The sequence below is a fragment of the Talpa occidentalis genome, unplaced genomic scaffold (assembly GCF_014898055.3).
Source record: "Talpa occidentalis isolate TD23 unplaced genomic scaffold, MPIMG_talOcc4v2.1 talOcc4.4, whole genome shotgun sequence".
Classification (NCBI taxonomy): Eukaryota; Metazoa; Chordata; class Mammalia; order Eulipotyphla; family Talpidae; genus Talpa; species Talpa occidentalis.
In genome coordinates this window covers 52,772,695-52,800,647 of record NW_023604295.1, presented here as the reverse complement: position 1 = coordinate 52,800,647, position 27,953 = coordinate 52,772,695, and the positions used below count along the sequence as shown (strand labels likewise).

General features: G+C 44.6%; 1 protein-coding gene across 1 annotated transcript; it reads right to left on the bottom strand.

Annotated features, from left to right (window-relative positions):
* Positions 1-342: 342 nt before the first annotated feature.
* Positions 343-27,454, bottom strand: GCSAM (germinal center associated signaling and motility). Its single transcript, XM_037525568.2, has 6 exons — positions 27,341-27,454; positions 11,494-11,626; positions 5,723-5,767; positions 4,664-4,710; positions 3,040-3,068; positions 343-1,914 (listed from the first exon to the last, which is right to left on the bottom strand). Exons 2-6 carry the CDS (start codon positions 11,520-11,522, stop codon positions 1,603-1,605), a joined length of 462 nt encoding a protein of 153 aa, XP_037381465.1. The 5' UTR covers positions 11,523-11,626; positions 27,341-27,454; the 3' UTR covers positions 343-1,602.
* Between the last annotated feature and the right edge of the window lie 499 nt (positions 27,455-27,953).

Here is a 27,953-nt window from a genome sequence, read left to right as displayed (position 1 = left end):
AGAGAAGAAAGGTCATGAAATAGTGTAGTGGGGCAGGAGCTCTTGTGGCAGGTGAGTGAGACATGCACATGTCCAGGGTAAAGCTGAAATCCCAAAGTTATATAGCTATGCAAGGTAAATCATTAAAATTTGAATTTAAAAAGTTAACCAACATTAAAAACAAGAGTCATCAGCAAGAGTCATCAGTAATGTTGCTGTGTGAATGGGAAATAAATTGTCATTTTATTAAGTCACTAAAATGTTATTTTTGGCTTTGCAGGACCTACGTCTGTCGAAAGCACTCTGTTCTGTGGTTGAGCAGCTGTAGAAGACATGTAAACAAGTGAGCCTGGCTTAGTTCCAATAACGTTTTATTTATTAAAACAGGAGGTTAGATTTGGCCAGAAGGTCACGGATTGCTGACCCCTGATTTAGGGTTGAGACATATTTTCTATGAGCACTGAAGAAAAAATGAGAAAATAAGTAGTCATGGTATACAGAGAAGCATTCATTAGAGGAGTGTGTAGGGGGTTATTTTTCCATGTGGAAATTTTATTCATGACACAAATACGTTTATCATATGACACAGGTTCTTTTATGTAGAATCTTGGGAGCACACTGAATTGGAAGCCAGGACATCAGGCTCTGGATGATTTTCTTATTAAAATTTCAGGGGAGAAATATAAAGTTTTTTTTTAAAGATTTATTTATTTATTTATGCATACAAGAACTGGGGTGTAGACCAGAGGTGTGGGGACTGAGAGGATTCGCCAGAAAGAGTGGGGAGCAGAACAGGCAGGTCTACTGAAATACACTGCTGAGGGGAGCCCGGGTAAGGCAGGAGAGGTCTGCTGCACCATGTGGGTCACCACCCTGGCTGGGGATTGAATTTGTGCTGCAGTGGCTGTGGATAGCTTCATAGTGCTGAGACTTAATCCCTTGCACCACCAGAGAGGCCCCTAAAGGTTTTTTTTGTTTGTTTGTTTGTTTAAATGGGTTTAAATCATGTAGAAAATTATGTAAAACCTGACCTGGAATTTCTGATTTCAACCCAAACACACCATGAGGGTCAATGAGTCAAGAACACTGCAAAGGACTCTGCTGAGAGGAGCGGAACAGGAGGACACTGCAGGAGGCCCCCTGGAAGGCTATGAGCGAAGGCTTGAGTCAGAACACAAGGAATGGACAGCCTGGGCTACACTCAGTATGATGGGTGAATTTTCCCTGTGTCCTCAGAGAACAATGACACAGACATTTTATGAGAAGAGTCTAGACAAAGGAGAACTCTTGTGGCGCACACAGCCATAGAAGACCAGGGGGCCCTTCCCACTACCGAGCAGAACAGCCCATTTCCAAAACAACTTGCAACCAAAGATGGTCACTCCTTTCTCAAAGACTGGTGTGTAAAATATTTGGTTGATCCTTGGCTGTTGGATATTGAGCAGGATCTAAGAGTCTCTGTGGTTTGTCAACCACGTCCTGCAGAGATGCCTCAGGAAGAGCTATAGTGTGTGTGAGGGGGGCAGCTGGAAGGGTTGGGTGCTCCACACCTGCTTCCACCGAAGTCCCCTGCCCCCAGCTTTTATTTGTTGGTGTTAAACAAGGGTTATTCCAACCGCTTCATTATAAATGGGAAAACTGAGTCTCAGAAGAAGGCAAGCGCACACGTGGCTGCTGCAGGGAGTGAGAGATTTTATCAGGCATGAGAAGTTCATATTCCTCTTCTGCAGAAGGTGTGTGCTCGGGGGAGCAAGTCACCCGGACAAGAGAATACTCTGTCTCTGTTTCTCCCGACAACTTTCTGGGCTTCTCAGGCTTGCGGGAAACATTCTCATAGAACTCCTCAGCAGAATTCCCGGATGGCCTTCTCCTGGGGATACTGTGGTGGATGACAGTGTAGCACAGATCCTCTGTGGAACTCTGGTCATCGTGGCCCTGATCAGCAAAGGAGAACCTTATCAAGATTAGCCTCTTTCCATTCCCTTCATGCTTAAGTCTCAACACAGGCAACCTGGGCAAAGTTTTCCACTACCACCTCCCCTCTATCTCTTGGCCATCATTGCTAAATGGCGACCCAACCCAGCCATTAGCTCACCAGCAGTTGCTCATGCTGGCCCAGGGGGTTATCCCATCTGGTTGTTTCTGCCTGGTGTTCTGGAGAGACCCCTGACCTCTCCATATATTCCCAAAGTCTCAGGGTCCTGACAGCAGCCTATTTTGATACCCAAGATGAATCTGATGGCATCTTAAAGTGATTGGTTGTGATATTTAACCACCCATTTAAAGGAATTTGTAGTATTAAAAAGAGAAACATTCAATGGAATCTTGGAAGATAAAAAGTAGAGCAGCAAAGTACAGGGGAAAGAAAGTGGGCTTTGGTCTTGATTCATGCCCTGCATCTTGTCAGCTGTCTGGCTATGGGGGATGACCACTTAGTCTCTCAGCAACTTGAAAGATTAAGTGTGTACTTGGTATGATGAGTGAAGCTTTCTTGTGACCTAGAGAACAATCACAGGGACATTTTATAAGAAGAGCCTGGGAAGGAGAGGTACTTCTTGTGGCACATAGCCATAGGGGAGCAGGGAGCCCTTCCCACCACTGAGCAGAGCAGCCCACTTCCAGAGCTAGCTTGTAAATTGGGAGAAATTACAGTACCAGTCTTACAGGGTTGTTGTGAGGGTTACATGAGATGACGTATGCAAAGCACTCAGATGACTGCCTGGCATAAACCAACTGTTCAATACCTATCAGTTCCTATCAATAAGTTGCATAACAGAAGTGGCTATTGTTTTGCAACAGTTCCTCCATACAGGCCCAGGGCTCATAAACACTGGCATCTAAAGTCTTTCTATATATACACATTGATTCTCAGTGATATACACCTGATATGTACAGTGTAATGAAATATTATCAATTAAATAAGATAAAATACAAATAGACCGCACACATACACACAAACAAAATCTTTCATTCATATTAATATCAGAAGGGACCCTAGAAGTCAACTTCTGCCATCTGGGGTGTTTGCATTTTTACCAAAAGACTCAGAGAATTTATTACCTGGGTGGGAGGAGACGATATTTCTTCATCTGGAGAAAGAAAATACAGTCAATGAATTTTTGCTCATGGGGAGATATGAGGAGGCAGAAATAAGCAACCCACGAGCCAAGGAGCAGCTGCAGCAGCCCTTATCAGCTAATCTTGACCTACGGCACATCTCTGAGGAGCGAGGCACAAGCTAACAGGCACAGCTGCACTCAGTGGCCAGATGGAGAATGGAGGGAAAAATTTTTGATGGGTTTTGCATAGGAAATAATAGTTGGGCCTTTTCCTTCTTCCTCTCTCCCTGTCCCACCTTACATAAAACTCAATGCATACCTGCTATGTACCATGTACATAGGGAGACAAAGAAGGCCTCAAAAACAAAGACAAAACAGTCTCTGTCCTTGTGGGCCTCACAGGTTAACTAAGGAGGCAGACAAGGGCTGAAGAGAGAGCAGAGAAAGGCTCTCCCTTCTACTGTTGATGGTAGCAGTGTGTTGATGGTAGCAGTGGTGCTCAAGGAAAGATTTGCAGAGGAGGAAACTTTTAAGCTGAGCATTCCCATTCCTGAACTTGCAGGCAGAAACAAGACACTTTTTCAATAGCCAATTTACTATTTAAAAACAATGGCCTCTGGCCACTCAGCCAAGAGGTAAATGGATATACTTGCTACCCTCTTGCAAACACACCTATGGAAGCCTCATGAAGCCACCCTTCAGGAGGTGGGGGTGCCCCTGTGAGCCATCTTATTTATCCATACGATAAATAAGGACCGGCATCTCAGATCTCATGCCTGCACAGATTCCAATGGCCCTAGGACTTCCCTGACTATCCCTACAGGAAGAAGGTCCAAGAGTTTTGGCATTAGAGGTCTTACTCCTACTATGTTCTGATCTGGTACATATTGGGGCTTCTGGGGGCCCATGTTTCCCCTGGGTGAAATAGGAGTATGAAGTTTGTATTTTTATTTACATGCATTCCAGAGCTAATTTTAAAATTCAGAGTGAATGAACTGGGCTCTTTTCTGAAACCTAGGAAGGCAATAGCAAGACTCCTTTTGTTTTCTTCTTTAGAAATGCAGTGGCCTGTCTTCACCACCCCCTCATCCTTGAATTCTGTCTCCTTAACTTCACCCTTGATCTGTCACCGAACAACACTGCGTCAGCCTCCTAGGTGGTCTTCCAGCATCACTCTTGCCTCTTGTAGCTATAATCTGTTCTCGGAAGCAAGCTGGGTGATGCCTTTAATCATGCCCCTTGTTTAAATTCTTTCAGGACCTCTTGCATCTGTCCAGACAAAGTGCTCAACTCTGACCTTGACAAGACCCTGTCCAGCCTCTGTGTTCTCCATGCTCACACTGGTCTTTTTGAAGTTCCTTCTAAGTAGTTCTACCCCTACCTTTTGCTTTTATTGTCCTCAGTTAACTTTTTGAGTTTCCAGGCCTCAGGGACTAACCGAGGGATAAGGAGCTCAAGGAGCTCACCGTTGAGTAGAGAAAAAGATACAGACAACTGGACAAATGGCAGCAAAATGTGAAAGAATTATACTAGAATATGCCCAAGGGGCTTTGGGAGCACAGAGAAGGGGCAGTTTGGAAGTGTACACCATCAAAAGTGAAATTGATCTGGAAGCTGTAACTTACTTTCCTTTAGGGAATTTTGCCTTGCTTTAAATATGTGTAATTTTTTCCTGTAAAAGAAAAATAAAGTAAATACGGTATTTCAATCTCCAAAAACTCTCAAAGGAAACTCATCTATAAAAACTTACTTTTAACTCTAATTTTTTAAGGCTGTAGACCTTTTATAGTACCTCCTTCAGCACAGAGAGATAACAGGCTAGAAAAAGGTACAATGAAGGATGAGTCCAAGTGGAAATCTCTTCTGCCCCTTTCTCCTTCTCGCTCTCTCTTTCTTTTTCTCTACCCTGCCCTATTCTGCCTTTTTAAAGTCTGATATGGAATTTATTTATAGGCAGAGAACAATGGTAATGTGATAAGTAACTTTTTGGAGATTTTTTTTCTGATAAAATATCGATTTCCTTGATAAAATATCAAGTGATTTAGGAGCCATGGTTATTTCCAACCCCAATCTCCAATGCAACATCTCCAAACAAGCAAGCAAGCAAACAAATAAGTGCTTCTTCCTAGCTGAGCTCAAAAGTAACTTCCCTGTGTAAATGATCCCGGAAAAACACAATATAAATATAACAAGAGCCTGTTATCATCTCAGGAGACAAGAGCAGCACCTGCTGTGAGGATGACCGCATGTCCTGATTTGTTCAGACAGCTTGGTTAGTGTCATTATCAAGCACTCAGTGACCCTTCGCTATTTTATCACACCTTTCACTTTCAAAATTCTATGAATTATACAATTACCCTGGCTATTAGTTCTCTGTGCTAGAGACAGAAAGGTGTGCTTCTGCACTAGGAGACTCCAGGACTTTCAGTGCGATTGAGGGTCTTTTTCTACATTGGCAGCCAGTTTCATTATTGCTGTCCTGTGAGTGGCACGATCCACCCTTGAGACGACCGTTCCTGTTACCTACTGAACATGCAGCGTCACTTCCCTGACGATTGTGTCTGGGCTAGCAACAGGTTTCCTCTGTGACCACAGCCAACAGGGAGTTCAGAGGCTACTTACAGTAAATACCACATTGAAGCCACACTTAGGGAAGTAACTTCTGAAAACAATTCTCCACTCACCACGGGAGGCAGACACACCCTTCAGCCATGTGGCAGTCCCAGCACCTGAAATACCCGAGAGGTGACACCAGTCACAAGGTTTGTTTCTGCAGGTTGTTAGGGTGATTCCCCCCACTTTGCCATTTCTGTGGAAAATCATTTTCCCCCCAACAGAGTGTTCATCTTGGGTGACTTGGGCTTACCTACCATGCTAGCACACCCCTGACACCCATGACTGTAACTGACACTGGAAATATAAAAATAACACCGTCAACTCCTAGCTAGAAGAGGAAATTTCTGCTGTATTCCCAGTTAAGGGAAAGGACTTGCTTGTTCCCAATCCCAGTGGTTTATTTGGCCCCTTGTGATGAAGAACATTAAGAGTTATCTCCAAGAAATCAAGGTACAAGCATGTGGGTATTCTAGAAACTTCTTTCAGGTACAGATTAAGCAATATTTCTAAAGGACTCCACTGCACTCCAAATTTATGCTATTTATGCCACACTATAACTTCTGCTCATATGTCTATGTCCTCCTGCATCAGAAGTTCAACTTCACAAGATCAGGGAACATACCTATTCATCATGGTATGTGTCATAAACACATGCCACAGTACTCAGAGCCCAGTAAAAATAGATATTTGATAAATGATTGAGTAGCCATGGACAGAGCAACTCTAGCTCAGGAGATCATCCAATGATCAAAAAGCCCTTTGTAAAGATCTGTACATAACAGTTTTACCAGGTAACAACATTTGGAAATTACCATGCAAAAATATCCCCTCCAGTGAACTTTCCCAGGGATTTCCCTCAGAAAGGCAGTGGAAGAGAGGCTGCTGCATGTGACCTTGGCTGTGGGTACTAGTATGGCTGTGTTCTGACAGCCTCCAGGATCTAGAATCATAAGAACCTTTGGGGCTGAGAGGTAGGGAGGCAGTTCTTCCTTTACTTCAGGATATAGTCAGAGTTAAGTGCTTAATTTATATCTTCTGGATAAAGAAAAACTGGAAGGAAATCACAGAAACATTGATGCTAAGAAATCCAGATCGCTGAGGAGAAACAGGAGTGAGAAGGAAAGAGATGGTGGATTTTGAGTTACTGGATGTAGGTTTATGAAGCCACACTTTCTCATTTTATAAAATGAGGATACCTCTGTTGCTTCCCTCGTGGAAGCATTGTGTCAAATAAAGTTAAATATAAATAGCTATTTGTAAGTTGATTATTTTACCCACTTAACTTTTCTGCTATAGTTTCTTGCATTTCAATTTGGATGCTTTAGTTTGGGATGAAGGGGGAATCTCAATGGCACCCGACCACATGCCAGCAATTCCAGGTTCTTGTATCTTAACTGAGGATCTTGGATCCCCAGTCTACTCAGTTTCTCTCTTCTCTATATATGGTCCTTCTAGCCTGTTCCAGCATTTGTATGATTTATCATATGTCTTGTTATGCCTCCCCCAAATACTGATATATGATCCTTAGATTGCACTGTGGAAATGCATCCTTTTCAGGGGGCCTCAATTCCTAACACAGGCCTTGGCTCCTTCTGAAATCATGGGAAGGGTGAGGAAAACTCTATGAGCCACAGAACAATCAGCTTTGCCACCCTTTAGGATTCTTGGACCCTGATACTAGTTTCATACTTTAATGACTCCATGCACTTGAAAGGTTTGATGAGAAAGACTTGGTTTAACTGCACTCGGGTAATCACAAATGATTCTCTCCACAAACCTTTCAACAACTGTAGTGACAAGGGGGATGTGGTTATCACCTCAGAAATAGAAGCTTGGAGCTTAAAAATGAAATGGCCAAGACAGAGCTCGAGTACAAAGGTACATGAGCTAGACAAAGACACAACAGGTAATGAGGGTCTGATTTCCTGTGATAAGGGTTTGGTGCCTAACCAAGCATCACATCTCCTGTCAAAGCTTCAAAATGTTTTATTCTCTGTCTTCATGTGGGTTTGTGAAGTCCAGGATTTGAAGGCTCCGTTCTTCCTGGGCAAAGATGGAAGTCTTTTGTTGGATTTGCTCTTACTTGGGTAGTCTCTGGGGTTTTACTTTCCCAGATTCCAGATTACCTCTTGAGTTTTCCACTGCCACTTAAAACAACAAAGGAATAAGCCAAGCCTTTCCTCTCTAGGTTTCCCACCTGACTTCATAATTTTTCCAAGTTTCCTCATCTCTCTTATTTGTGTTGATACTGGAATCACCTGATACTGGATATTTGTGTTGATACGGAAATTCCCCTTGGCACTCACATTGTTAAATTGCCCTTCTGAAGTATAGGCCACAGTCTATCTTTGATCTGCCCTTTTCTGTATTGCCACAGCTCTAGTCTACCAACGTTCTCCAAAGTCTCCATATGCAATCCATCCTAAATCATTTACTCCCATATGTCTGGAAGACCTTGTGATGATCCCAAGAATATCAGTGTGTGGACAGACCTATCTGTTTGGTGCAGTTTTAGGGGCTGTACTTGGAACACAAAAGGGTATTGGCCTCATCTCATGTAAATCACCTTCTTTTACACAAAGCATGAAGGCTAAAACCTTGGGAACAAAGGTTTAAATAAATAAGATAAATTCATTTATTTCATTGTTTGGGCTGAGTGTCTGTATAGCCATCTTTTCTTTTGCGGGTGCTAGGGTTATGGAGGAAAGAAATGCTCAATTAACACTAATGATATGCTTGCTATTTACTATACGTACCATATATATACTATACTTACTACTTACCATAATATATGTAACACTAAATACACTGCATGTGTATACATATATACCATGTATACTTGCTACTTATACTTCTAACTAAATGTGTACAAACTATATGTTGTATATATTTTATATAATGCCTGAATAAATCCATGAAGTAGATGCTATCATTCTATTTTTTGTTGAGGAAATGGAGGCCAAAAAATGTGAGACAAATTGTCCAAGAACTCACAACCAGTAGTGGGAAAGGCTGGGTTTGGTTCTGGCAGATTCTTTCCTCTGTGAAAGGTAAGTGCCAGTCTACTCTTTGGGGGAATTTCTTCAACTTTATAATAAATATGATCTTCACAGGGCCTCCCTGGTGTTGCAAAGGGTTAGTCACAGCCCTATGAAGCTACTGGCAGCCACTGCAGCACGAGTTTGATCCCCAACCAGGGAGGTGACCCACATGGTGCAGCTGACCTTTCCTGACTCGCCCACTGCTCCCCTCAGCAGTGTATTTCAGTTAATCCTCCTGGTTTCAGTTTCCCACTCTGTCTCTGGTGAATCCTTTCACCCCTACCCCACACCTCTGACCTGTACCCTAGTTCTTGTATGCATAAATAAATAAATCTTAAAAAATATTTAAATTTGATATGCACAGACATGGTAGGGGTATGCTGGATGATAACTGGGTGGTAGGGGTGAAGGTGAAAATGAGATCCAACTAAATACACGATTTTTGAGTATGTTAAGGGAGACATTTTAAATCAGCATGGAAATGAAGATTCTGGGTTAACTAACTTTTCAGAAAAGTTGCATTTGTATCTGACACCACTTATAGACTGTATGGGGCGAAACGAAAACAATGAAGCCATAGAAAGCTAAACTGGGGATTTGTCTCCTGTTGGGATGGGGAAAGAATTTAAACATAAATGCAATGGCAGAAACCAAAGGTTTTCTAGACTTAGTACAGTTTTGTTTAAAATAAAATAAAGTATAAAAAAGAAGACACTATGGAAACATAGTTTTCATAATAATTTTGATAAAGAGCCAATTTCTCCAAAAGTACAAATGCCTTTTGCTATCAATAATACAAATCATAATAAATCAAAATCATAATAAATCAAAATAGACCTAAGTCCAAAGAAAATGGGCAAAAGATGTCACTAGCTCTTCATGGATGACACATAATTAGCCATAAATGGCTGATAGAGATATTAAAATGAAAATAATAAATAGCTGATTTGCTAGTTTATTTTCTTGTTTATACTTTTTCCATTTTTTTTCCAACTGACATATGTTGTCATTATCTTTCACTCCCACACCAAAATTTTAAAAACAAAATTTCAAACATGACATCAATCACTATTTTCTCACTTCGCTCATATTTGTGTTTTGTTTTATTTTTCTTCTCAAGTAATTTATTTCTTTACATTGCCAGTCATTCATCTAACACTTATTGTGTACCTACTGCATGCCAGAAATAAAAGTTCAAAAATGAATAAGAAAAATTTCTACATTTGAGGAGCTTATATTTAGGCATACAAATAAAGATTTATTTATTTTTTTTTTAAAGATTTATTTTATTTATTTATTATATAAGCACTGGGTACAGTCAGAAGCGTGGGAGGGTGAGAGAATTCACCAGAGCCAGAGCGGGGAGCAGAGCAGGCAGAAGGACCGAAGTACACTGCTGAGGGGAGCAGCGGGCAGCAGGAGAGGTCTGCGCGCCATGCGGGACCGGTCTGCGCGCCATGCGGGACCCTCCTCCGGTGGACGGGGAGCAGCTGGGGATCGAACTGCTGCAGAGGCTGCGGGCAGCTTCGCAACCCAGCGCTCAACCGCTGCGCCACCGGGGAGGCCCCAAATAAAGATTTATAATCTGATAAAAATGTAGAGTTGAAGGCTGATAAAGGGCTGTGAAGATCCAGTGGAAGTCTCGGACACATTGACTCTCAGAAAGGAATGTGGGACATTTAGAAGCATTGTTAAACCTCCTTTTAGTGGGGGATATATTAGGTCCCAGCTCCCAGTCACAAACTGAGACTTGGACCAAACAATCTTGTAAAGACCCCCTCTGGCTAGCCCATTCTCCTAGACCACCTCACTCTGTACCTTAAGGATTCCTGTGACCTTGATTGGGGGTGATAATTTTTACAATGGCTGCTTTGATGTTAGTGACGGAATGGCTGAAAGAAAATATCTAATTATTGACGTTTACCACGTGTCTGGCACTATGATATCATTGCATGCACTAGAATCCCTCCAAGGTAGGGATTGTATATTGTTCCCATTTAAAATGAGAACACTGAGGTCCAGAAAGTCACGTCAAGCCAATTTCTTCACCAAATTTGATGGCCTCTGTTTACCTGTTGCCGAGAGAGTGCAATGGACGAAGCCGCACATTGGCTAGAAGCTTGTTATTTATTTTGAACTTTTTTTTTTTTTAAGATTTATTTATCCATACAAGAGCTGGGGCAAAGGCCAGAGGTTCGGGATAGTGAGAGAATCCACCAGAGACAGAGCAGGGAGCAGAACAGGCAGATGGACCAAAAACACTGCTGAGGGGAGCAGCGGGCGAGATAAGAGAGGTCTGCGGCACCACTTGGGCATCTCCTTGGCCGGCTGGGAATGGAACCCACACTGCAGAGGCTGCGGACAGCTCCACAGCGCTGCGCTCAACCCTCTGTGCCACTGAGAAGCCCTATTTTGAACTTTTGTGTGACTGAAAGAGTGGTGGTATCTCTGAACTTCTTGTGGGGCAGTAAGAGCTCAGGAAAGCAACCCTTCCTGGCCTTCAGAAAGTCTTTCATCTCTTGGGTGGTGCTGTGTTCCCTAGACCTCCCTTGATAAAGTTATTTCATCTTTCAGTTGTTCCCCACTCCCTGCTCTCTGTGATTACAGGCAGGAAGGCCAATATATCCCAAATTTATGAAGAATTGGACTTGTCAGGTACAGCACACAGTATGCACTTCATTATGGCCAGTTTTTACCCAATTCCCACTGGCACCTCCCAAGAACACATCTCGTTTTCTTTTTCTGGCTGCATTGACCAGGCCAACCCTCCAGGTATCTCTCAGGGGATCTGGACTCACCTGTTCTCCCTTAGAAGAGAGTTCCCCATCCTCTTCCTCTGGGTGTCTCCCCTCAGGCTGCAGAGCCCTCTGCCTGGGCAGCTCCACACTGAGAGATGGGGCTGTGCTGCTTTAGCCACCAGTGCAGAGAGAGCTGAAAGGAGAAGAATCTCTCTGTGAAGGCGGGGAGGAGCCTGAGGGGAGGCGAATCAGAGGTGCACAACTTCCTACAATGTCAGCGCCAGAAAGACCTGGGCGATTAACCAGAGGTCGCTGGTCAATGAGTGCTTCAAATCTCTGGGGAAGCCCTGGTCTGCAACACATATAGGCTTTGGGGTTCCCCTTCAGGTGCTAAATTTATTAAACCACTTTGCATTCTTAGGAAAACCAGAGAGTAAAACTTTGTTTCTAAAAAGAAAAGGTTAAAACAAATGGAGTCAAATCCATTTGTACAAACTAAAAGCAAAACATGTATTTGATAGAAAGAATTTTATCCACAATATATAGAGATTTCAAATCTCACTAAGAAGAAAACACACACACTTTGGCAAGAAAATATAGACTTGATAAATAAATCCACAAAAGACTGTTCAACATCAGAGGCATTAGGAAAATGTCAGTCAAAGCCACAATGTAGCACTTTCACACACCACCAGATTGGCTGGCACAGAGAACAAGATCAAATGCTGACAGGAGGAAGAGCAATTGGAAGTGCCATACGCTGCTGCTGACAGAAGCGCAGAATGGTTCAACCTTTTTGGAAAACAGTATGGCAGTTTCTTAAAGTGTTAAACATAACCTTACCCAACAAGCTGGCAATCCCACTCCTAGGCATATACCCAAGTCTAGAAGTGGGGTGGTGGCCAGGGGCTGGGAATGTCAGAGGCCAGACGCTGGGGTGGCTCTGCACTTGCAAACTCACTGGATCGACCTTGAAAACCAGTAGAGGCTGCTTGCACAAGCTGACCCTGGGCATCAGCCCCCATTCCTAGGTCCCAGGAAGCTGTCTCCTTCAGGTTCCACAAAATATTTGTTGCCCAGGGATGCTCTCTCGGCCTGTGTATTGTTCATGGAACTAAGAGGCCTGTGCGCTGGCAGTGGGAGGACAGTCCTGACACCTCACTACGTGGGGAGTCATAGGGGCTGTGTGAGGGTTCCCCTGCCATCCCAGGAATCAAAGAATCCTAGAGGGTGCAAGTGGATCCAATCCCTCCTCGAGGGAGGGATCGATGAGAAAGGCAGCCCTGAGCTCATTTTAAGGGAATAGGACTAGAAAAAGTTAAAAATAAGCCTTTAAAGAATTGGGGGGGAAGGGAAACTCTCACGTCTTTGGTATTTACTTTTGTCACTGTGTGTCTACAGCCTTGTCATTTTTAGCCAAAAATACCTTTCAGATTTCAAGAGCCACAGCACAGGTGACACCATCCCTGGAGGCTGGCAGAAAGAATGGGCACATCTGGAGGCTGTAAAGAGTTGAAAATCCATGAATAATTTCGAATCGACCGTTTCTATCCTTGGATTCAACTCAATGACCTTGAGAATTGTTTGAATTCGTGAACAAGGAACCAAGAGCAGAACCTGGGAATCTGTGAAGTTCAAACCCATGTTATTCAAGAGCCAACTCTAGGCCTCAAACTCAATTTGCAATCTCCTCCATCATGGCCACTTTCCTACCACCTAATTTTTCTCATTGTAGTTCTCCCTGAGGCAGCTGAACCCAATGTCACTTTGAGACAGTTTTCTCTGAGAGGAAAGGCGGCGAGAATACATTCCCTCCCTCTTCCTTTCAGATGGGCAACCAGGTGTCCTCCTTGGCTCACACAGCCCTGAGGTGCAGCTTGAACCTGTAGGACCAATTTGATTCTCAGAATCTTTTTTTTTAAAGATATATTTATTTACACAAGAACCAGGGTACAGTCCAGAGGCGCGGGAGGGTGAGAGGATTCACCAGAGACAGAGCGGGGAGCAGAACATGCAGACGACTGAAATACACTGCGAGGGGAGCAGCAGGCATGTCAGGAGAGGTCTGCCGCACCATGTGGGACCCTCGCCGGCCGGCCGGAATCGAACCCGCACTGCAGAGGCTGCGGAGAGCTTCACAGTGCAGCGCTCAACAGACTGCACCACTAGGGAGGCCCTGATTGAACAAACTTCTAAATTGTTTATTGGGCCTGTACACATTTTAGAGATACCTGAAAAACATAAATTTCTAATTGAAATTAATGTTACAAAAGAAAACTATAGAGTGGGACTACAGATTTCTGTGAGTTAAGCACCAAGCCTCAGATTTTTTTTTTAAAGATTGTATTTATTTTTGCATAGAAGAACTGAGGTACAGACCGGAGGGGGGCACGGTGAGAGATTCACCAGAGGCTGAGGGGGAGCAGATCAGGCAGATCCACTGAAATCCACTGCTAAGCCGAGCAGCAGGTGAGACAGGAGAAGTCTGCTGTGCCATGTGGGTTAGCTCCCTGGCTGGGGATCCATCCCAGGCCTTAGCAGTGGCCTTGGTGGTGGTAGCACTGAGACTCAACCACTAGGCCACCAGGGGGGCCCAAACCTCTGATTTGTGATGAGAGTCTAGCAACAGGCAAACTACTAAATAAGATCTTATTTTCTCCCTTTTCCTATCTTCTTCATGGTCCATGAATGAAGTCTTTTGTCTCAGAAAAGTGCTTGGTCTCAGTGAGGTCAAACAAAAACAAATGTCTTTGAAAAACAATCTGACCTTCCTTCCCTTGCCTTTAAAATATCCTTGGATCTTAGAGGTTTCTGGTCATGGATAAATGGGACATTTACTCTACCATGAGAGGATCTTAACTTCAATCTTGTGTTAAAACCTCCTTCAGACAAAAGAAAAATATGCGTATCAAACCCTAACTTGAAATTCTAAGTTATTGAAAAGGAAGGCTCTCTTTGTTTCAAAATGGACATGGTTCTGGGAAAATGCCCACCCATCCAAAATCTCTTGAGGAAGACAATGGTTGCTAGAATACCACTGGCAGGATATGGGTGGCTGAACCCTTCCATAATGGGATAAATGACAACGGCACCTATGAAAATCTGGTCTGTAAAAAATAAAACACCAACAGCAACTGAAGCAACAGCATTTTGCTTGCCCCCCAGTCAATGCTTCAAGAATGTCTCAAGCCTTCTAGTAGTGCAGAATGTTTCCAGATCAGCCCAGACCCTCTTCGGCAGTAGGTTACCTCCCTGCTGTGCTGAGGCAGGAGGCATCTCTCCCAGGTACAGGTAAGCTCTTTCCCCTACATCACTGACTCATTCACACCCTGCAGATAGACCGCATCCTGCTCCCTCAGGAAGGCTGCCTTGACCCCCTTGTGCTGGGAGAGGTCCTTATTGGTTCTCTCCCCTACATGCGGTGCATGCATGTTGGTTGGTTTTGTCTACCCTCACCCTGCTTGTTGGTTTTTGTGTATAGTATTGCTCAGTGAGCTCTGAGTCATGAAGACCAGGTACTCTCAGAAACTAGCACTCTCAGAAACTGGTATTCTCAGAAACTAGCACTGTATCTGCAAGAAGAATGTGGCATTGAATTGCTCTGATAGGAAACAACCGGTAATGGCAGGCCAGAGAGATTCATATTCTAAGAATCTCTGTTCTTTTCTGCCATATTCCTCTTGATGTTTTTAGCTAGTGACAGACACTTGTTAATTAAATCTACAGCTCACTGAGTTGACTGAACAACACTTGGACATGTGAACATGATGATGGAGTGAGGGGCTTGAACCAGTGTAGGGGCAGGATGGGCGCTGAGCCGGTTATCTATGATCCGGTTATCTATGATCCGGCAGACGGGTAAAGGAGAGTCCTGGAGCCCTCAGGGCTTCTCAGGCTTTTATTGGGCCTTTACATGTAGTGTGACAAACAGGGACATGGCTGGCAGGCGTGGGGGGGGTGGGGGGCTGGGGGCCAGTAGGCTGCCAGGCCTCCAAGGCCCCAGAAAGTTTTTACTCCTGGCTTCTCTGGCTTCTTTTCTCCCCTTCTCTCTCCTGCCTCTTCTGTTTCTTCTTCTCTTTTGCTTCTCTAGGTGACTAACTCTATACTCCTCCCATGGCCCACAGAAGTAAACGAGATAGTTTGCACAATGTAACAACTGCAGGTGCCCCATCAAGCAGGGCAATTCTAAAGGTGGGAGGGCAGAAAAGCCTAAAAACCATTTACCAAACCATTTGCCCTACAATTAGTTACAGGAATCTTGATTCTGACTCAATTCATGCATGCAATGTGACTTAATTCATCCATTCAATGCACTAATGCCCCTTGAACACCTGCTATAGGCCAGTTACTGTGCTAAGAGCTGTGGAGATAGATTCTCAAGATAACACGACCCCTCCTGGGACTTGCAAAATCCAACTATAAATTACACTATTTAAACAAAATAGGCAGCTTGAAGAATGTAGTCCTAATTTATTTTGTATCAATGGACACTGTTAACCTCTCTTTCCTTATTGCCATTATTCCTATTTAGGGGATTGGCCCTTGATTACCCATGAACTACTGCCAGTTCATGCCATTTTGTCTTTCCCCAAATTAGGAAATATCGCATCTTCTAGGCAGAGTAGGGGGAAAATGATCTCCTTTGTCTTATTTTTAACTACTTTTACTGGCTGGTCAGAGACAGGATTGTGAACAGGCAGAATGAGGGGCACATAACACCCCCAAACCTGCATGCTCTAAATGGGTTCTGCCCTCCAAAGCATCTAGACGAAACATACTCTAGTGCATGAGATCTTCCTTCAAGAGAAAAGCACTTTAGTACAATCCATGTGCAACAAATGGCATGCAAATAAGAGAAGAGAAAGAATATAGTTAAACTGGTTTCCATACCAAGCTCTCAAAAGTTACCTATCCCTTCGTGGGAAAATCCTAAGCCCAACAGGGTTGGCCCAAAGCAGGGTCACTAAGGCCTGACAGTTGAGAACAAGTCTAGGGTGCCTCCTGGTGAGGGCCCATAGGAAAGGGCAGAAGAGGCCAGACTAGTCTAGAAGGAAAAGAGCAAAATCAAAATCCAAGTCGAGATAAAGGCCACTGTCAGCCACCCCACAGGTCTCTCAACCACGTCTCTTTCATTCAGCTCTTTCCATGTCTGCCAAGTCCCTGGTTCAAGTCTAAGGCCGAGAAAAGTGGCTTCTTCAGATGTCTCCCTGCTCCACGTACCTCCTCTAGGTTTTCTCTTTGTTCTCTCCTGCGGAATAAATTTAGGTGCTCTTTTTCAAATATAATTCTTTCTTCTTTTGATAATGAATGCATTTACTGACAAGCGGAACACAGTGTGGCAAACTTAAACTGAACAGTCGACAGAAATCATGTCGACTTTCCCTTGTTTAAGAACAGTGAAACTGGAGTTGTTATTTAGAGTCAATTGGAGTTTTCAGGATCACAAGGACTTTAAGAGGTTTAGATGACATTTATTACTGAGAATTATCTCTAGGGAGAGCAGTAACCTCAACTTTGGAAGAATTTACATGTTGGGCAAATCAGTTACTTTAAGATGGTATTGATAAGAATGGCATAGGATGGGTGTAGAGATGAAAATATTTCTTGCAGATAATAAAACTTTCTGGTGTGTTTGGTTCTGGTGCATGCAAACCCCTGAACAAGTTAGAAAGAATATATTAAATGTTGACAAGGGTGAGGTGAAATAAGTACTTGCTGAGAAAGATTAAATTAGTATCTGTTCTACAGAGAACTGTGGATTTAGAATATTTACACTGTTGGAAATAGTCTTTCTATTTTTGGAAAATGACCTATAGAAATGCTTTCAAATACAGATAAAATTCTCTATTTGTAAAAATTTCACCACAATACGTTCTTTTTGTTAACAAATAATTGGAAACAATCTAAATGAAAATCTCATGGAATGGTTCAATAAACAATAGTATATACATAAAATGATATGTAACAATTACAGGGTGTATGGTGAAAAGAAAGATTCAAGGGCACAGAAAGGACCGCGATGGACAAGGTGCAGAGAAAAGGAGGAGCGCGTCACCTGGCGGTGAGGACCAATCCTGCGGCAAAAGGGGAGATGAGAGGGCGCAGTTGGGAGGAGGGGGCAAAGCGCACGGGAAGGAGCGATCTGCACACCCATTTATCATTATCAGGGGAGGGGCTGGTTTCTAATTATCTGTGGTCGCTGCTAAATAATCCTAAGCAAGTTTTGAAATATATAGACAGATACATTTTGCCATTTTAATGGCTTCCTGAAATTTCCCGTGGCCCTATTTTTGGAGAAGCATTTGCCTCCTTTTCAGTTTGAATTTCCTAAGTGTCACGCAGTAGCAGGAGGGTCTTGTGGGTGTGGCCACCGTTTGGGCGTTCAGGTGAGTCCCGCCCTCAAACCTTCCTACTCGCAACACCTGCGCGGCCCTCTCACTGCGCATGCGCACGCAGCCCAGCCGCCCCGTTCTGCACCCAGCGCATCCCTGGACTTGTAGTGGGGTGTGCTTCAGGGGGCGGGGAGATGCATTCTCCGCAGGACCCATCTGCGCTCGGATCCAGGAACTTTCTGGGGACAGGAGAGGAGGAGGTGAGCCAAAGGTGACGGGGAGGTGAAAAGATCTCCCTGCGGCGGCTGACTGCGGAGGGGTCCAGTCGGAGGACCCAGTGCAGGAAAAGCTACATGTGGAAAGCATCGAATTTTGGGGGTTCATTTTGGGCCTGGAGGAACAAAGGGGTCCGGGTTCATTCCTGAGAGTGACCCCCTCTGTGTCCTGCCTCCATTGACTGAAGAGCGCGTGGTTTTGCGCGCTCTGCCCCTGGCGCCTTCGTGCTAAATGATGGCACCTGGCGTGGGTTTTCTGGGTTTTCTGTTCACTTGCGTTGATCTGTGTTTGTTTATTATTGGTTTTTTTTTTTTGGTTGTTGTTGTTGTTTTGTTTTTACTACAGTGGGTTCATTCTAGTGTATGGAGAATGTTTTGTTAACATTTTCAGGGTCTGACATCTGCTCCCCCCAACCAGGTCTAGAGGCAGGAGGGCAAAGCCACCCCCAGACGCCTGGTATGAGCAGCTTCCCTTGCGCTGTCAGGGCATCTGCCCCAAAGGGGAGGTCCCGCTCTTCACCCCGCTGTGGACAGAGGCAGGTAAAGGGCGTTTAACACGGGGCGCTCGCCCTTTACCTCTCCCCAGAGCGTACTTTAGAAGGGAAGATACTAAACCCCACTCCACTTCCTCCACATCAGCATGTGTTTAGGTTGGGACTAGTTGGGTCAGAAGCCCCCCAACCCCCAATTATTGCATCTTAATGTGTGAGACTCACTCTTTCTATCCATAGAAACGAAGTTTAAGCTCCTGTTTGGCATAGTGCTCACAGAATAAAATCTGTCTGGCTGCTTCCTGGGTTCAAATCCTCATTTTAATTACCTAAGAAACTAACTCTAGTTGAGACTTTGTGTCCAGTTAACAGTTTGAAATCAGGGAACAAGATGTCTCCAGCTTCACTCTTCAAGAATGTCTTTCATCTTGCTGGTCCTTTGTGCCTCTCCCCACTCCCTCTCCCCCCAATTTCAGGAAGGTTAAAAGTTTCTAAGAAAAATGCCATCAGAATTTTGATCAGGATTGCACTGATTCTGTACTTTGCGTTGCGAAGTTTGCGCCTTTCAGCAATATTAATTATTCCCATCTGAGCACAGAATATCTTCATTTATTTGTGTTTTCAGTAGTAATTTATTTTTCTCTTTCCTCCCCCTTTTTGTATTTTCAACAGGATTTATAGTTTTCCATTGTACCTTTTTTCTCCTTGTTTAAATGTATTCCCAGTATTTAGTTCTTCTGATGCAATTGTATATGGAACTGTTTTCATAATGACTATTATTAGGATGTAGAAACACAGCTGAGTTTTGTGTAGTGATTTGTGTTCAGTAACTTCACTGAATTCATCATTTCTTTTTTTTTTAGTGGGAATTTAGGATTTATTTATTTTATTTATACAAGCACTGGGTACAGTGAGAAGCACGGGAGGGTGAGAGAATTCACCAGAGCCAGGGAGAAGAGTAGAACAGGCAGAAGAACCGAAGTACACTGCTGAGGGGAGCAGTGGGCGGCAGGCGAGGTCTGTGCGCCATGTGGGACCCTCACCCGGTCGCTGGGGATCGAACCGGCGCTGCAGAGGCTGCGGGCAGCTTCGCAACCCAGCGCTCAACCGCTGCGCCACCAGGGAGGCCCTGAAATTCATCTTTTCTAATACCTTTTTTTTTGGTGGAGTGATGTAGATTTTGGAATTTAAAAGTTCCTATTATTTCTACAACATGGTGGGTCATCTGCAACACCCAAGACATAACTGTCTACTAATAGATACTTCCCATAGTGCCCCTTACAGATGTGTGGATGCCTACAAAGACACTGTTCCATGACTTTGGATGGATTGGATCTGGTCAGGGCTGATGCTCCATTATAAATTTTAGTGCCTTCTCTGGAAGGTATTTGAAAAGTAACTTACTTCTAGTCACATCAAATGCACAGAAAACTTTAGGAGTCTTACAAATACTCTTTATACAAAGATTCCCAGCATCATTGTTTTATTGCGTATTTAACCTAACATGAAACATTCCATTAGGTTTTCATCATAATATTCCATTGTGTATTTAACCAAAATACTCCAAGGAGCCACCGCATAAACCCCAATGGGTTTTCATCATGGTCTCCATGTGACAATCCAATCCACAGACCTACTTCTACTTTCATCACCTTCCCCACCTGTGTGGAAATGTTTTATTTCATTTAGATGCACTTCCCTTTCCCCGGAAGTGTTCCTGAGTTCTTCCTTTCACAGCCTTGATGGAGTTAAAGCACACAGCTGAATCGAGTCTGGGTAATCTTTGGTGTATGGCCTCTTTCACTTAGGAGGTTTACAAGTCTCTGTTCTTTTTTTTTTTTTTTTTTTTGCCACCTCCATATTCCGTTTGCTTGAAGGTCTGCTTCAAAGTAGATGTGTTTCCTCTCACTTGGAGCTGACTTCTTCCGTGTTTTTAAACCAAGGGAAAAATGAAACTATGTTCTGATTCTTATGTTGGCTGTACCACAGCCACAAGTAAAGCCGGCCAATATTTCTCTTTCTATTTAAGGTTGTGTCGGGCAACACCACACTGATGAAGAAGCAGGAGTTGTGGAGCAGGCTGCCTAATGCAGTATGCTGCTGAAGAGCCAGATCCCGGCCCTTTTATTTATTCACAGCATCGGTTGTAAAGGAGAGGACCGAAAGGAAGAGGGGAAGGAGATTAAGGGATAGATTAAAGAAAGGAGAAGAGTGTAGAAGATTAGGGATTGTGAGTCTGCCCTCCAGGCACTTCCTATCTGCTTGATGACTCAGTATTGTCACTGAGATCACACCCTAATCCCACCCCCAGGTTTTAATCTTATCAACAAGGCATTCCGATCAGCTTCTGGGGTCCCTTGTCATACATCGGTCCTCGCCCCCCCCCTCCACCCCCGCATTCCCCGGTCATACCTCGTGATGCATAGCCGTGGCAGCGTGATCCAGCTTTGTGCTTGTAGGGTAAGGTAAAAAGTATTAGGCTTTTCTGCTCTCCCGCCATTAGGATAGATGAGGGAACCCTGTGGTCCTGAATGTATGCCTGATGGCGGGCCCCTGGAATGGGTACACTTAGGCTGAGAGACTGAGTTTATAAGGGTGGTGTCACGGGGACGCCAGCAGAAGCCAAGAATGAACAGAGAGAGAGAGAAAGAGACTGGAGAGCCCAGATAGAGTGAAGACTTGCTGGGGGCAGGGAGGCCTGCCAGCCTCCCGACCCCCCAGCACCCCTGCCTGCCATGTGCCTGGTAAATCTAAATAAAAGATCTGCAAAAGCCACTGAGGACTCTGACTCCTCCTTTACTCGAACTGTTACAGGGCAGCCCCGATACAAAAGGGTTGCCTGACTGTGGGTCCTCACCCGCGCGCTTAAAAGGACTTATCAGGGCCACCCTGGTGGTGCAGCGGTTGAGCGCTGGGTTGTGAAGCTGCCCGCAGCCTCTGCAGAACGGTTCGATCCCCGGCTGCTCCCCGGCCACCGGGGAGGGTCCCACATGGCGCGCAGACCTCTACTGCCGCCCGCTGCTCCCCTCAGCAGTGTACTTCGGTCCTTCTGCCTGCTCTGCTCCCTGCTCTGGCTCTGGTGAATTCTCTTACCCTCCCACACTTCTGACTGTACCCAGTGCTTGTATAACTAACTAACTAAATAAATCTTTAAAAAAAAAAAAAAAGGACTTATCAATATATCAATACTTTACTGCAGGCACACAAGAAAGGTTAATAAAAGGTTTATTCACAAGGGAAGGGCAAATGAGGAAATGTACAACTCAGGGAGAAAAGTGGGAGACAAAGTTTTAAATGCCTCCTACCCAATCCGCCGATCAGGAATCCCAAATGGCACTCTGAGAGCTGGCCGCGGGCCAGGAGCTGTGAAGCCAGGAGGGGAGTGACAGCCCCCAAGACCCATGTGTTTGGTTTTTATGCCAAACCTGGCTGCTTAACTCCACCCTCAGGTCCCAGCCGCCTTCCCTTTGGTGGTGACGGGATTTGTCTTTCCTGGTGTCCTGATGGCTTTGGTCTGGGGTGGGGGTGGAGTCTACAAAGCCTGCATGGAATTAGCTTTAGGACAACTTTCCCCCTAACAGGTCTGCTGGATCAGAAAACCTGCTCAGTGCCCTGTTCCTGTCCCTACAGTGCTTTTGTTTGATTTGAAGGGCACCTTAAAAGGGTTGGGCTTCTGTACCTAACTGACCAGGCCATTTTGACCTTGCTTAGGATTTGGAACTATAGGTGACAAAATGGTGGCTGAACAGGCTGCTTAGGAGTAACAGACCCACAATTTAATTTTATCTCCATACTTTTCCCACTGGCCTTATTGATTATGTCCTTGGAAGACATAGAGCCTCCACCTCAGAGCTTTTGCACTGGAGGTTCTCTCTGTTTGAAATGTCTGTTCTCTCCCTTCCTGAATCAGTCAAATACTGACTCAGGGAGGCCTTCCCAGGTCATTGGTCCAAAATCACCACCTTTGGTAACCTTCACCACTTTTCTAGCCTTTTCTTCATAACACCTTTGATTACCTGACACCACGCATCCCTACACTGCACTGTTCCTTTTGTTCCTTTTTTTTTTTTTTTAACATTTTAAAAGGACTGGCTTGTTAGGAAAAGGAGAAAGGAAGAAAAAAGAGAAAGGAAGAAAAAAGAGAAGCCCCCCCCCCCCTTTCCCCCTGCATAGACATAGGTGTGCTGAGAGTGGCTGCTTTGCCAAGGTAAAGGGCCTGTGAGAAGAAACGACTGCAGAGTTGAGAAACCTGGTGGGGGAGAGGTGGTGCAGCTGCCGCTTGGGCCTGGGGGTTTCCAACTTGGGTGGTTTCTGCTGCTTCTCTGAGGAGCGCCCTTTGGACGTGGCCGGCCATGCACTGAATCTGTAGGTGTGCTGGTGGCCTGGGCGTTTTAACGACCTACTTGCCATCATGAGCATGGAGTGTCTTTTTCGTTTACTTGTGCTGTCTTCAGTGTCTTTCACCTCCTCAGTTAGATGTCTTCCCAGGTCCCTGTTCTTTCTGATACAATTGTAAATGGGATTGTTCTCTTGTTTTCTCTTTCTGATGTGTGGTTATGTATAGAAATGTAGCTGAGTTTGTGTATTGATTTTGTCTTCTGCAACTTGACTGAATTCATCTTTTCTGTTAAACAACCTTCGGTGGAGTGATACGGAAAATTGCAAGTAGAAAAATCCTGTTGTTTCAACCACATCTTGGGTCATCTGCAACACTTGCGATCTGGTGGCCACTAATAGAACCTTCCCACGGTGTCTCTTAGTAAGATGTGACTCCTCCGGGGACACTTAGCCTGGCAAAATTGCATGGACAGTGTAAAGTCAGGGCTTGGCTTGCATAATCAATTTTGCTGTCTTCTCTGTGGTTTTTGGAGTGCATTTGAGTGGCTCTCCAGTTACTTCAAATGTCCAGGTAACTAATAAGCAGTGGAAATACTTAATATTTCATATTCATGTTCCCCAGCATTTGTGCTTTACCCCATATATCACTTTCCCCATAAGTTTTACCCGAAACACACACTCTCCTCTCCCAGGAAGCCCCAGCATAACCCAGTGAGGACATCACTACAGTTTCCATGTTATAATCCACTCCACAAGCCCACCTCAGTTTTTACCCCTGCCCCGGCTGCATCAAATGTCTTATTCCATTCTGATCTACTCTTTTTGGAAACTTCCTGATTTTCACAACGCATTTAGTGTGCACCCCTGCCTACAATCTGGGTGGGCATTTCCTTCTGACCTCCATTATGCAGGTTTTCATGGTCATGCTTTGTTTTGCCACCTCTTTCGCCCATTTAGCTGCATGGCTATTTAAATGTTTCCTCAGACTTAGACTTCTTTGGTGGCATTAAACCAGGGGAAAATGAAATTATCATTTGTATGGTAGGTTATAATATAACCATGATCAGAACATGCCACTATTTCAGCTTTAATTTCTTTATTTTTTTTTTCTCCACTGGCACTAGTGACATTGCTAAGTTTTTTTTAAAGACTTATTTATTTATGCACACAAGAAATGAGGTACAGGCTAGAGGTGTGGGGGTGAGAGGATTCACCAGAGACAGAGTTGGGAGCAAAAAAGGCAGATTGACTGAAATACACTGCTGAAGGGAGCAGTGGGTGAGACAGGAGAGGTCTGCTGCGCCATGTGGGTAGCTCCCTGGCCAGGGATTGAACTTGTGCTGCAGTGGCTGTGGATAGCTTCATAGGTTGCGTCTTAAACCCTTGTGCCACCAGGGAGGCCCCGACATTGCTAAAATTAACACACATTTTCAATGTGAGGGCTTTTGACTTGAGGCTGTCTCTGCTTGAAGTGCCTGCTGTGTCACTTCATTCAGGTCATTGTCAATAACTCCTTCCTCAGAGCAACCCCCCAGGTCACTCTGCCTATAATAGCACCTCTGTAACCTCTATCTTTTCCACCCCATTTCTTCATAATGCCTATTAGTATTTGACATTTTTCACTTTGACCCTTTCTCTCCCCTTCCCTCAAACCTTTGAAACCTGACTTTTTTCAGAGTCTGATAGCTTTCATAAGCGTCTTGCTTTGTTTTCTCACCTGCTGTGTAAACATCCAGTATTTGTCTTTGTCATTCTGACTTGCTTTACTACAAGGAACCCCTCAATTTCCTTCCATTTTGTTGGCAAGTATAATATTTTGTCTGTGTATATGGCTGAATATTGCTCCGCTATGTGGGTAGCTCATGTCTTCTTCACCCAGGCCTCTCATGGACACACAGGTTGCTGCCCTGGTTAGGGGTAATTTGGTTATGAAGTGAGGAGGACCGGGGCATGGCATGGTCACTCAGCTGACACCTTCTCAGTCCCATATTTCCTGTTCAGGCTGGTGGTAACTTGTCAGCACTTCATTTATCTCTTTCACTGTGATGAAATTTACATGCCATTTACCTCTAAAACCTTCAATTACATACACATTGTTGCACAACTGTCCCCACCTCAGTCTCCAGAGCCTTTTCATTCCACCCCTGAAACTACCCATTTCGCACTAACTCCCCCTCCTCTTTCCCCTCACCTCCTGGGTTCTGTTTCTGAATTTGAATGCTCTGGATACACACACAAGATGAATTTCTCTACAGTTTCCTTTTGTGTCTGGGTAATTTATTGCCCTTAGCACCATTACTCTAAGGTTGCAGCATGCATCAGAATTTCCTTCCTTGTCTAAGGCTATTACAGTTTACAGATGGACATGAAGTGGCTATTCTTGGTCCAGCCAAAAGATATCACTTCAAAGATAGCTAACAGCCTTATGGACCTGCACCCCAATACAACTTGTCAGCTTGGGAAAGATGTTCTTGTCGTTTGTCCCATTGTTACAGACCCACCCTGCTGTTCTGGCAAGATAAGCAGAAGCATTAAAAGACCATCCTGGCCAGGGGGGCCTCCCCGGTGGCGCAGCGGTTGAGCGCTGGGTTGCGAAGCTGCCTGCAGCCTCTGCGGCACCGGTTCGATCCCCGGCTGCTCCTCGGCCACCGGAGGGGGTCCCACATGGCGCGCAGGCCTCTCCTGCTGCCCGCTGCTCCCCTCAGCAGTGTACTTCGGTCCTTCTGCCTGCTCTGCTCCCCGCTCTGGCTCTGGTGAATGTTCTCACCCTCCTGTGCTTCTGACTGTACCCAGTGCTTGTATAAATAAATAAATAAATGAACAAACAAATAAATAAAAATCTTAAAAAAAAAAAAAAAAAGACCATCCTGGCCACCCCCATTTCAATAGTGTGCAAGTAATTTCCTTTCACCCTGTGCCTTTCTGTCTTCCTGAAACACCTAGTCTTCATGTCGCTGTGTTTTCTTCCCTGTTACAGTAATTCAGCATGTGTTTTAAACAATAGTAATCTTTGCACAGTGAGGCTCTGGGCTGCTGCTGCTTAGCTGGAGCTACTTTGGAGTAATCCGCCCTCAGACCACATGGCTGTAATGACGTGTCTCACTGGTCTCAGGGGCAGCTCTGGAAGAAATGCAGGATGTTTCTACAAATGGAATGAAAATTTAACTTCTTGCAGGTGTAGCAATCCAATTATGTTAATATTTGCCGGGTATATTTTGTGCTACAATATGCACACCTATTTCACGTAAACAAAATGTCATCTTTTTGAAAGCTTTCAAAACATTTTTGGCATGAAGTAAATAGATCAAGAAAACTTAGGAGTATATTGCCCACTTCAGCCCCAGGCAAGGGGTAGTATTTTTTGGATGATAAACCTAGACACTAGGATGGACAGACTAATCCTTTTAGTTAACCATGGTAAGAACATGGCCAACAGAGCCAGCTCCCATTCCTTGAGAGACTTTCCAGGTAATGACCACAAATAAGAACAAACTAAAATGAATGAACCAACAGTAAATGAGCCCCAACAGTTTACTAGGGCCTCATCTCTGCGTGGCAAAAGCAAAATGCTGTTCAGGTGTTAGTGTCTGGGTAGCTTCTCCCTGTCCCTTTTTGGCCTGGCATGTCTGGCCAGCAGAGGCCTTATCTCCTCTAGTCTCTCCCACCACAGACTGGGAGTCCCTTAGTGCAGAGGCCACACCTTTTACCTTAAGCTCCTTCACATCTGGAGCTGGGACCTGGGTGACCTTGAGGGAGGCCCCACAAGGGTGAGGGCTCATCCCCTTCCTTCCCTACCACTGGTGGAGCGTTGCTATGGCATTTCCGCAGCTCTGCTTTCCCTAGAGCCAGACGGCCACTCTTCTTCCTTTCACACTTGGTCAATGCATACAAAAACAGTTTCTCATTGTCAGAAAAGTTCTGGTTCCTTAGCCTTTAAATGTCCCTAACTTACCACTTATCTCCTTCATACAGCTTCACTCTTCAATAATGTTTTCCTGTCTTTAACATTTCTTTCCCTTCTTGTCAGGTGGGAGCTCCACTTTACAGAAGCTCTGCTGGGGTCAGGTGACCATCAGTCTGTCCCCTGCGGGTGTAGCTGCACTGGTGGCCATTTTCAAAGGATTTCCCAAAGGTTTCTGATGCTGGAAAGATCACAGTAGTGCTGCCTCTGCTGTTTGGGAAATTAGCCTCACAAAAGGCTCAGTTCTCATCACCTTACCCATACTTCCCCTCACCTGTCTGGTCCCTCTTGCTCACCATCCCCTGCGCACTTTTTGTATCATTAAGAAGCAGGATCACAGGGCTGTATCAGCAATGCACACTCACAACCAAGGAGATGAAGCTGTCTGCACACCCATGACAGGTATCTGCAGGATGGGGGAGAGGGCAGGACTACCCCAGTTTCTTTAAAAGCAGGACCAGTGGACCCCAATGTTCCTTTTATAGGTTCCTGCTTTGTGTTCTCACTAACCAGGATCTGTTTCTCTTCTGAGGCTGGGTTTCCCAGGATGCAACCTCAGGTCACTGCAACAGGATGTGGAGTCACAGGTAAGCAGGGCAGCCTCCGTGGCCCAGAGTAACTTAGAGAAATCTGGAAAAGAGAATGAGGAGAGAGATGCTAGCTGGCCTGCTAACAGTTTACTATTTCAATGTATTATTAGAGATTACAGGCCGTGGGGAAATTTGTGCATCAAAATGTGTAATGATCCTGATGTCCCTTCATGGTTAGGTCATGGTTAGATTTACTCATTTTTGCCAACAATACCACAGGAGTAACTTCCGTCTGCGTTTATAAGGCGCCCGGTACCCATTTGTCCCATTACCTCGATGTCAGTGCCCTTTGCTTGGCTCAGGGCTTCTCTGCCAGTTTCCTCCACTACCCAGTTAGTAATTTTCTAGTGACCACGAATAAGGGTGATGGAGAGATTCACCAAGTGATGGACGTAAACCATCACGTTTAACCTGAAAAGTCTCTTTAGATTCTGTTTCTACTTTGTTTTGGAAAACGAAGGCTCTCACCTTTGGAAACGTTGGCTTTTTAGTGGAAATAATAAGGCCTCAGTCTAGTATGTTTCCATTACATT

Excerpts from the sequence above, each read along its gene's own strand:
- GCSAM (XM_037525568.2), bottom strand. The coding sequence starts at position 11,522 with ATGGGGAACTCTCTTCTAAGGGAGAACAG. Across the intron at positions 4,711-5,722 it reads GGGTGTGTCTGCCTCCCGTG|GAAAAAATTACACATATTTA; the intron begins GTGAGTGGAGAA and ends TTTCTTTTACAG. Across the intron at positions 1,915-3,039 it reads TATCGTCTCCTCCCACCCAG|GGCCACGATGACCAGAGTTC; the intron begins GTAATAAATTCT and ends TTTGCTGATCAG.